Source organism: Lottia gigantea (assembly GCF_000327385.1).
Source record: "Lottia gigantea unplaced genomic scaffold LOTGIsca_25, whole genome shotgun sequence".
Classification (NCBI taxonomy): domain Eukaryota; kingdom Metazoa; phylum Mollusca; class Gastropoda; family Lottiidae; genus Lottia; species Lottia gigantea.
The window spans coordinates 2,859,348-2,870,664 of NW_008708752.1; the positions used below are offsets into that span (position 1 = coordinate 2,859,348).

The 11,317-nt window shown below is 33.7% G+C and overlaps 2 protein-coding genes across 2 annotated transcripts; both read right to left on the reverse strand.

The window, feature by feature from the left end:
- Positions 1 to 1,353: 1,353 nt before the first annotated feature.
- LOTGIDRAFT_117194 (hypothetical protein) lies at positions 1,354 to 4,383 on the reverse strand (the record flags this gene model as incomplete). Its single annotated transcript, XM_009055760.1, has 6 exons — positions 1,354 to 1,503; positions 1,745 to 1,932; positions 2,234 to 2,473; positions 2,883 to 3,036; positions 3,747 to 3,916; positions 4,221 to 4,383. Coding segments are annotated over 6 exons (1,065 nt in total), but the record flags the coding sequence as incomplete, so codon positions are not given.
- Positions 4,384 to 6,751: 2,368 nt separating this feature from the next.
- On the reverse strand, positions 6,752 to 8,264 carry LOTGIDRAFT_160667 (hypothetical protein; the record flags this gene model as incomplete). The annotated part of the gene is made up of 4 exons (XM_009055761.1): positions 6,752 to 6,849; positions 7,041 to 7,235; positions 7,519 to 7,677; positions 8,204 to 8,264. 4 exons carry the CDS (start codon positions 8,262 to 8,264, stop codon positions 6,752 to 6,754), a joined length of 513 nt encoding a protein of 170 aa, XP_009054009.1.
- Positions 8,265 to 11,317: the final 3,053 nt, after the last annotated feature.

The following is an 11,317-nucleotide window of genomic DNA, read 5'->3' on the forward strand; positions in this document are numbered from 1 at the left end:
ATGGTTATGATATCAGCCAATCAGAGGTCTCATTCTTTAAACTTGCGTTAGATTAAATTAAGATTTCAACAACGAATTTTAAGTTCAACGCTAGTGATTGACCAATGAGATGAAGAAAAATGTACACAGGCTTTTAAAAATATTTATATGTATCGGAGACACTGATAGCATCAATTTGATTGAGCCATTCCAATTTTCAATCAGACATCTCTGGTTCCTGCAAATCTACAAAAAGTAAGCGTTTTATGATTTAACTAATTGCAAAATATAACATATATCTCTTCGAGATTAGTGACGTCATCAAACTCAAACTTTATTTGAGTTGTAGGACAACAGAAATTGGAATGAGGAATTGATGCTATCTCCGATAAACATAATTTTTTTTAGAAAACCCCTTTACAATCCTTTTTTCTTGTAAATACAACAGCTCTATGTATTAGTATTTGTATTTGTTTTTGTATTTTGAACGTTGTTATGACAAATGGTTAGCGATGTGGAAGCCCTGTTAAAAGTCTTCCAAACTAAGATGTGTTGGTAGTGGTTTACTTAAAATGGTCGTAGATTTACAATACACACATTGATAATTGATATGATTGAAGATTTTTTTTTAACATTCCAATTTTTATTTGAAAAAGAAAAATGATTGACAAAAAATATGAAAAAGTGAAAAATTTATGACAATATAGGAAAAAACAAAAAAATTATCAAAACATAAGATTAAAATATGTTACATTACATTTGCAAAAGCCTTCTCTTTTTCTTCATTTTGCAAACGAAAAATGATTTTTAAAAAATCTTAAAAATACAGAAAACTGATATAAAAATGAATAAGATTGAAAAAATGATACAAAAAGAAAAAAAAAGCAATTTTTCCATTATTAATATAGCATATTGTTTGTATTAAATAGATGATATTTTATCCAATATTGTAGATAAATAACACAAATTGTCTAAAGACAAAGAAAAACTGTGATGATAACATTTTTATTAATCAAAGTTTTATAATAAAATAGTTTTTTTTATATAATACAATATGTTGTTTTTATCCTTCCGTTCTATCGCTCTGCAACACCAGCTTTGTCGAAACTGCAGAGGATTGCCGAATGGGGGCTCTTATATCGAAACTCCTCGCTTTATAACACGCCTTTTCTTATTGAATTTAATGGGCAAGACAATTGATTGGACGAATAATGATTTGCATAAGGTTGAACTATCTCTGGTAGGAATGTCTTCAGATTGAGATGCTTTTACATTCATTAATGGTTTGGAAATAACTTGATTCAGTTTAAAAACCGGTTTTATATCCTTGTAATTCTTCGGGGGATTGTATCTTCAATATCCAATATGATGCTATTATTCAATCACAATTTGCCCGGCATAAAAAGCCACTATCAATATAATGGCGAAGCCCACAATCAACCCAAAGCTTTGTAGCGCCATGATTTTCCATGGATTCGAATTCTGACGTTGAAATTCGTCTGCTGTGTGGTTTAGTTCTGGTAACTGAAAAAGAAGCATTAAGATTGCTATAACATGCTCCAGTCTCTTCCATCGCAGCATTGTTGAATGAAATTGATCAACAACAACAACAAAAATTTAATCAACTAAAGATACATAAGAAATAATCTCCATCTGTGTTAGTAATACATGTAGTAATTACATAAAAAAAAATAGACTCATTAACTACTGATTAGTAAACTTTAAACAAACTAATATGGTAAACTAATATAACTAATCTACTTACCATGTCCACTAATGATACATAAAGAAACAATCCTCCAGCAATTGCGAATATCCATCTGTTAGCAGATGTATTTTCACCTAACAATATACCTATTATCAAACCTATATAACATATAACCGCCGCTAGAAAGTTATATAATAACGCTCTCTTCATAGATAGTCCACTATGTAATAATATAGCTACATCTCCTACAAAATAACCAAAATAACACTGAATTAGAACAAACCATTATGTTTAGTTTGAATTAGCTTTTTCTGACATCATAACGATAGCTATGAAAACGCTTGGCCCCTCAGAGCCTGGTCTAGGGGATGCCAATGCCCCCTATTGTTAAGCTACCAGATTTCAAATGGCCTGATAGGAATTTTGAGCATTTAAAGGGCTAAACTTTCACCTTAAAATAAGACCTTCATAGGCCTGAAGAAGCGGGGTATGACCCATTGACCCACCCTTTAAGACGACGCTGAACTCACGGACGCCAAAACTTACCAAGTTCATGTGGCAATTCCTCACAAACAACAGCAATAGAGACACTAACACCAGTAAATATATTCTCTGTAAAGGCAGCACCGATAGATAAACCATCCACAAAATTATGTAGAGCATCACCGATGAGTACCATCCAAGCAACAGTGGACACCGATCTGTTTCCACTCTGTATTTCACTCTCAATATTTGCTGGTAGATGACTGTGACTATGTTCATTCTCTGATGCGAGAGGAAGTTTTACTTCTAATGCTTGGTCGGATGGCTGCTGAAAGATATAAAGGCAAACGTATGAAAGTGTAATGTCATACAGCATCCATCATTACAAACTTTCTAGCGAACTTTTCACGGGTCTTCTTTACTCTCCGACAAATCCTTACTTTCTGTGTGAATAGTTCACTTGCTGCTACCAATGTATTGCCGAACTCTTCTTTTGGATTTCGGGTTTTGTTTTTGTGGTTTGGATTGTTAGTACTTGTCTTTGTTTTCCAAAAATTTCTCAGAAAAGTAAATAAATGGTAGGCTTACATCATACTTGCTAATAAGTGATGTGGGCATGAAATCCCTAAATTATCATTCAGAAAGTAAATGGGGGTTAAAATTCGAAAATTACTGCAATCAACCTCTCTAAATATTCTGAATTTGTGCGAACAGCAAGAATATGAATCAATGGTTACCTTTGGTTTATAAAATATAATTTTCAGTATTCTTTCTGACATATAAAATATGTAAATTCCTGCCATAGCAGTTGCTGCCTTCCATAAATAATCATCAGCTAACTCTTCACATGACATGATATCAAACGCCTGAAACAAGTAAATAATAGTATATATAAATTAATTTTAAGAAGGTCTATACGTCAGTTTCAAAATGACATGTAAATCTGCATAATATATTGTCTAAATATCATGACTGTCAATTTACGAATTTGATTTATAAGGACTTTGAGACTTAAAAGCATTTTAAGATTCCTCTTTTAATTTTGATTTGAGACCCCCTTTTCGTGGACTTTGAGACCCTCTTTACAAGGACTTTGAGACACTCTTTACAATGGCTTTGAGTCCATCTTACAGGGACTTTGAGACACTCTTTACAAGGTCTTTGACACACTCTTTACAAGGTCTTTGAGACCTCTCTTTGCAAGGTATTTGAGACCTCTCTTTGCAAGGTCTTTGAGACCTCTCTTTACAATGTCTTTGAGACCTCTCTTTACTAGGTCTTTGAGACCCTCTTTCCAAGGTCTTTGAAACCCTCTTTACAAGGACCTTGAGACACATCTTTACACGGACGTTGAGGCATATCCTTATAATAAGAATCAAGCTTTTCTTTACAATGACTTTAAGACAAAGCTTTGAAACGACAACTTTCAATATTGACTGATTTATTCTTGTAAGGTATAAAGTATATAAGATGTGTATAAGGTCATACATTCAGAGTAATACTTTGGGTACAAAGGTCACCTCCTAGTGGCACTATATAATGTATTTATATAAATCAATTTAATCCATTACTTTACCTCTGGTAAAAGAACCAGTAAACCAGTTGCTGCTAAGGTCCCTACTGCCATAGCAACTAAAAATGTTAGAAGCTTTTGGAAGAAAGCTTTTTCCATGAACGGTGCTAAAAGTCCACCAACGTTGGAGATTACACACACCAGTGTAACAAATCCTATACCATAACCCCATACTGAAAGAAGGAAATTCGTTAGCATATCATATATATATATATATATATATATATATATATAGTTTCGGTATTTTCAGATTATCCAACTCAGTACGTTGTTAGTCTTAAACAAGTCTTCGTCATGGAATTACTCATCTCATGAAAATACTTTTAGTTGATATATGGAAAATTTTATATCATGATTGTTTCATATGAGTTATTGGAAATGTGTCACCAAAAGCCATATCAACCTGTCATGTTAGTCATACGGCTTTATTTGAAAAGACCAACCAGTTATTAGTTTGGCATTTGATAGAATTCCTACCTTGTGCCGATGACGGTTTCAATTCGTGGTGCTTTTCAACATCTTCACAGGCATCATTCAGTGTAATGGAGATTAATGCTAAGGCGGCTTGAGGTATATTTCTGGCTGTGATTCCAGATACGCCATCGCTATAGATGTTATAAATGTCCTCTGCCGTTAGACACTATAAAATGAAACAAAGGGTAAGAAATTGATAATGACATTGGACGAGTTAATTTCAAAATCAACAGTTAAAATTGTCGGTTACGAAATGAGCTCTTGTCAAGTACATGTAGTTCTATAGAAATTGTTCTATTCAATGTAAGGGTGTCGTGCCTAATATATCACTTGACATTTTCTGATTCTAGACATTCTAAAACTAAACCGTGAATATGATATCTGCAATAGTCATTACACCACGGTTTGGAATAATTTTCATGAGCTCACCCCGTCTTAAGGTTGCTGTATATATTTCTAGATTTTGCTGAAAATTCTTATGAAAAATATTTAAATTTTGATTTAATTCGCATATAGTCGTGATCAATTTGATTTTGGCTCATCATTGGAAATATTGGGTCATAAAAGGGGACAAACTGCGATGCGATACCACTTAAATCGAACCCTGCCCAGTGAATAATTCATAAGTTACCTTCTCAGACGATGAATTTGATGTCACTTCCGGTATGCCATTATCATATATATTGAGTTCCTGTAAGACCACGTGGCTATCAGTATGAGAATTTCGTAATTGTTTCCACAGATTCCTAAACTGGGGATTTGTCAGCGTTCCTCCTTCACCATACTTTGTTAAAATTTCCTTGACGAGTAAGGCAGTTTCATTTTTAACGTTGCACGCTTCGTTGTACGTCTGCGATCTAGCTGCTACACACACATATAAGTTCCACGAGATTAAGAGGGTTAAGAACTGATTCAACATGGCTGACAACAGATGTTTTCTATTGGTGGTATTGAAGTGGTGTTATTTACAACAATATTATGAACTTGACTTCAGTGATGATTTACGACCGTAAATAACAACAATGAAAAAAATCACCGAATCCATTTAGATTTGAAATTCAATAGAGTTTTATATTTGATGTAAACACAGAATATTTGACAATAAAATTTTCTGATAATAGTCGGATTTCGATTGGATTAACATATGAAAAACACGTGGTGTTATACAGAAGATAATATGACCTAGTTGACCCAACCTAACCACTTGCTGGTTTCATTTCAACTAATAATGAGTCAAAAAGAAAATTAAATTCGGCATTAAATTGCACTATTATCAATGAAGTCGATATCCGATACGAAACAGTAAAGGTAAATATATATAGTCCTCGAAATACAATAGTTATCTCCTTAAGAAATGTTCCAAGGTCCAAAATGTATAAGAATACTCAACATATCTTAATCGTTATCATTCTTATCAATAGTTATCGTTACAATTATCCATATGCCTGCACACGTTTGGTCGAGATCTTTTCTTTCTTGAAATATTATAACGGTTTGACCGCATTTTGTGATAGTCAAAGAGAAAAAGTTATAGGGATTTAATAGCCTTGGCTTTTCTGTCGAACGTATTCAAGATCGCATCGTATTGCATATATTGCTATCATAGGTAATCCTTATCTTAGGAACTAAGATACACAATTTGTTTACGTGATTTTCAAACTGGCCAATTAACACGGTTCTACAGACGGTTTGTTTTGTTAATATCTGCACACGCGCGAAACTTGTAAATATTAAATGTGTACACACACACCTTCATGTCTTACTTCTCTGCACCTGATTGGGCTAAACAAAACAACGCTATGGTGTATCCAACAAGAGGAATAATGCTACTTTTTTTCGATTCTCAACTGTCGATTGATCATATACGGGCATAGCCTGTATTTATTATCCTATTCAAACGACTAGACGTCCTTCGATCTATTTCACTGACAAAGGTGTATTATTACGAGATCATGTTACATTAACCTGAACTTGGCAAGCGAAAGTCAAGTACTGAATATTTTGTAAAGATTAAGCGTATATGCCCTTATAGTGTGTGAATGCGAGGGCTTATGTGTTTGGGAGAGGGGAAGGGGGATTGTTATATTGAAAAGACAATGATATCTGTAATTGGCATTTGTGAATTTTACTACAATTTCAAGTGATTATCAGCAAAATTGGTGAAATTATGTGGTGCCATTTTATATTTTAGTTTTGCGTTTAACATATTGAGGTAGCCTTCCGCCTCCACCCCACTTCGTAAGGTATTAAATGCCCCACAGCCTTATAGCAACTTAGAAGACCAGTACCCAGGTACAAAAAACACATCGAAGAGTACTATGGCACGCTGACGGAACTTAGAACAAAAAAGTTCGATGATGTGCAACGTTTCTAAAATAAACTCCACGAAAAAAAGATAGCTTTTGAAACGTCAAAATGTATATTTCTAATAAATAATATAATATTATACAATATATGAAATATATAATTATGAATAATAGATATTTGACATATTATGAGCTGTTTGAAAGACATTTGTATCCAATTTCTGTTCTTCAAACTTCCTTCTTTCCGCAAATAAAAAATCTCCCAATAACTCTCTGAGATCTTTTTATAAATCTTCGTAATAAAGTGTTTTTCTCATGAGACACTCCTAAATAGAAATAAAAAGAATCAATAAAGGGAAATGCAAAGAGTTTTTCGTCCGTTTTTTTTCCTTTTCCAATTGTATATTTAGGGGGGTTCATTATTTGGAATAAGTTTAAAGTTCCACCAACTGTACATATAGTTCCATGTCAAAATCAGCTCATTCATACTGTAAATCGAAAGAAGAAACCCACTTACCAACTTGATTGTCGAACATCTCTGAACGGTTTTCGCTTCCCTTTTTGTTTGGTGTAGCTTTTTGAGGCGATGCTTGATCTTCGGGAAGTTTGACCACTGTGATCTGGTAACGACTAGTGTTTATAACAGTCCATCCTTGTTCAACTAGATTGTTGATTATTGGATCGTGTCGTTTGGTTTTCCTTGAAGATTTTTCTGAAATGATAAGTACCATAAATCCCTATGCATTCCTTTTGACTTTTTCAGGACAAAAATCCGAAGACCAGTTTGTCTACAATTTCATTAAAATCTGGGGTGAATATTGCTCTATGCATTTTTGAGACAGATACATGAGACCGAGCGTTTTGAGAAAAATTCGTTGATATTTCCAGTAAATGAAAAAAGGAATTCCTGATGGCTATTTTTTTATATATAAAATCCATAAAGTTTCCTACATGAACTGTTTTTGTTTCTCAGTGTAATTTTTTAATGATCTTACCTTGTTTAACATATTGTCGCGTCTTTTTTCCAGTTTTGACAGTAACTTTGTCGTCAAGTTTCACCACTCTTTTCTTTTTAGCCAAATTAAGTTCTCCAGGAGCAGCAAATGATCCATGTTTCGGGATATTTTCGCGTGTTTTTGCAACATCACCCATTACTGCAAAAAGGAAACCAAATCATCAATTATGAAATAACAAATAACAGTGAATTCGGTGAAAGCTACGACGATTTAGGTAAAACTGTCACATTTGACAAAAGTTAGAGTACAATAATGATACTTACTTGAATGTTTGATGTATCAAACAGTTTTGAAGTGTAAATTTAAGACTAATTTCAAGTAAATTAAATCTAAGCGTCTTAAAATTTCAACGAATTGTTGAATTATGAAAGCATTATTACCTAACGTTATTATGACGTCATAAGCAATAATGGTTTGCAGAATGCTTCACGCTGATTGGATAATGGACTCCCCACCCCATTTATCCTCAAATTTTACAATCTAATGTATATTTCTAATTCTAATGCTGTAGCAATATTTTGCATTTTCGACGACTCACACCCATGTTAAATGTTGGTCCTAAAGCTTATTGACAGCGATCTTACGAGTAGCATGCTGAACCATCAGCTATAGGTTTGAATGGAATAATGAGGAGAGACATTCATCCTCTGACAAATGCATTTACCTTTTTCTTGCCGAGAAATCCGTTTCTTTGGGACCAACGTCTGTTCTCGAAGATGTTCCATTGTTGGGCAATTCTGGAATACACAATGAATATAAAAATTGCATCTTAGGTTATTGAGTTTTCTAATTATTTATAAGATCTAGTATAAGTAAGTAAAACCACTTTTTGAAATTCAAATCTTGATGGATATTATTAAACTTGTCATTTTAACATATAAATATAGTGCACTGATCGGCATTATCAATAATCAGCAAGCCCTCGAAATTTGTCTAATTTTTTAAACCAATACTCATTATTGGATGGAGCTCCAACTCAGTGGTGGCGCCAGCCTCCCGAGATTGGGAGTTCAAATGGGGGCCAGACTGACAGAATGGAGGGACAACTGTTCAGCTGAAGTTCAAAAAATCAGAACCAAGCCCTATCGGTTTCACATTTCGTGTGACGTGTATAGACCTACACAAAAGATCTTCAGAAGGATCTGTCACAGGAATTCATCTGTCTACTGTGTAGTAAGTTGTGGACCGGCAGTCCATTAAACGGATGGAAAGGTGTCAGGGCAGGAAAATCTTATTCAAGGTGACTTACCAGATAAGGTGTTGAAACGCTTTGATGTGTTTAAGATGAAAACTTGTATTTTTTGTAGTAAACTAACGCTATACGTCTAAATATTTCTCAGAAATACTTAGAAATGATGCTAACGTTATTGTGACGTCATAATAAAAATGTGATTCTATATCCAACCAATCATCCTCTTCGGGATCTATATCAATTTCTCCAGCATATCGAGTCCTTAATGCTTTGTAACTTCAGTAACATTGAAAGACATCAACATAGATGGAGCACATGGGCATTGGCATAGCGTGGAAGTGAATGTTCGACTGGGGGACTGTCACTTCCCCGCCGATTATAATATAATAATGCAGCCTACTGTCAACGAATTTGACTAGGTTCTATGTTGTTCAGGGACAAGCATCAACCAAATATTGGATAAGCATCAATCAATATTATAAGATAAGCATCAACCTTGACACGGTGCAAGTTTCCAAGCAAAACTTTAGCCAAATTTATTGACGATATTGATTGAGCACCAGCTTTCAGTGGACAGAAGAAATGACTATCAGATACGACGTCAATGGTGTCCACATTTCTCTTTGAGGGTATAAAAGCCAGAAAAAAACAGAATATAAAGGTGTTTTCAAGTTTATTAGAAAAAGCAATTTAATATCAACACTAAAATGAAAACAAATAAATAGTATTATGTCAAATTATTATTTGTTTCAGATCAATTCCTTCATAAGATTTAATGTTGAGAAACCATTTGAGATCAGTAAGATATTCTAAACTTACAATACCAATACTTTTTAGAGGCCGCAGTTTTAACATAACATTTTATTTGCCTCTATTCGAGCCTCTGATAGATATTTCGACTGTTATTGGCTGGAGCTACATTTAGCCGACAACTTTCAAAATAGCTATCATAGGCATATGTTTCAGTCTATAAGAAACTAAGCTCTGGTGTGGTACATTCAATGGACGTTATAATATATTCCTGATGAAAAAGGCAAGACAGCATTACCAACAGTATTTTGAGATTGCTGTTTGGACAAATGCCACACATAAATCTGACTTTGAATTAGAAAAGTCTACGCCACATGCCAGAACGACTATTAAGTAATTCCTTACAAATATAAACTCTTAATTGAAGAAGTAAAAATATTCGTCCCCATGAGATGAATGTTAGATAGGGCCACAGGGACCGGTATCTGTGGACAGGACCACGTCCTGGTGTATTGGAACTAATTCTGACCCATGTGGACTTAATGAGTTGGGGCCCTCCCTGGGGAATTCGTTTTCTCGACATATTTTTAGGCCTACTCTCCGACATTCGGAGATCTTGGCAGAGCAAAGTTGTGAAACAATTTATATTGTGTGAACGTTTAAGATACTTACTTTGGAACAATTTTTGCATATTTCTTTCTTAAAATTGGGGCCTGTGGGCTTGGTTCAACTTGTCCCTATGATAATTGAGCGACTGGCAGATTGACTGTAAGTAGGTGGTATAAAATTCGAATGTGGTATAAAACCTGAATGTGAAAATTAAGTGTGTCCTAATTTAATAGAGGTAAGACATTGAATTACCTTCAAAATACCCTATATTAAAAAAATAGTTGAAAAACATCGGTTTTTATTCATAAAATAATTTAAATATATGTATATGTTAATACTATTTTAAAGAGTGAATACACTAAAAATAATAAAACTTAAATAATACATTATAAAAACTATTAGTCAGATCTGATTCAAACAGGAGATTCTAATTATAATTAAGAAACACTCTTAACTTTCATAATGGAGAGCAAGGTTCAGGCGAATATTTCATATCTATAAAATGATCTACACATGGCATCATTATAAATTACAGAGTTCAGGTTGAATGAAATTGATTAAAGTTAAGTGGTAATTATAAATAACTACATTATATAGCTTTAAATAAAAACAGTCCTCTAGATGTTTGCTTTTATCAGTTGATTTCATACTATTTATATAACTTTTCAGAATGAAAAACTGAAGTTCAGTTTCTCTACAGACAAATACAAACATTGAATTGTAGACTTTCCATTTTGAAGAGTAATGGAGATAGCTGTGAATGAGCTTAACTGAGCAATCAATTAGTTAGTTCTGCATGTTCAGGATTAATGTTCACCTGTTCCACCCAAAAAGTAGGTGTAGACAGAATTCAAAATGGTGAAGCGGTAAATTTTGAATGTTGATGGGTCTGTTTAATTGAAGGCAGAATTTTGAACAGGCAGAACATGTTCAGAGCTAACCAATCGAGCGTTACCAGTATAATAGGTTTAGGTCAAACACAACCTTGAAAGATGATTTCAGGAAAAGATAACTCTTCTTATCATAAGATTTAGCTGATGAGAAAATATACAATATGAAAGGGATCAAATGGGTTAATTTACAAAATTGAATATCATCTATCTAAATATACAAATTCAACTGAACTTTAACTACAATAAGATATGCCTGAATAGATGAGTTCAATAAAAGTGAAGGGGCAAACTATTTCTAGTCTTAAAGGGACAAGTTCGCTCTTCAATAAATAGA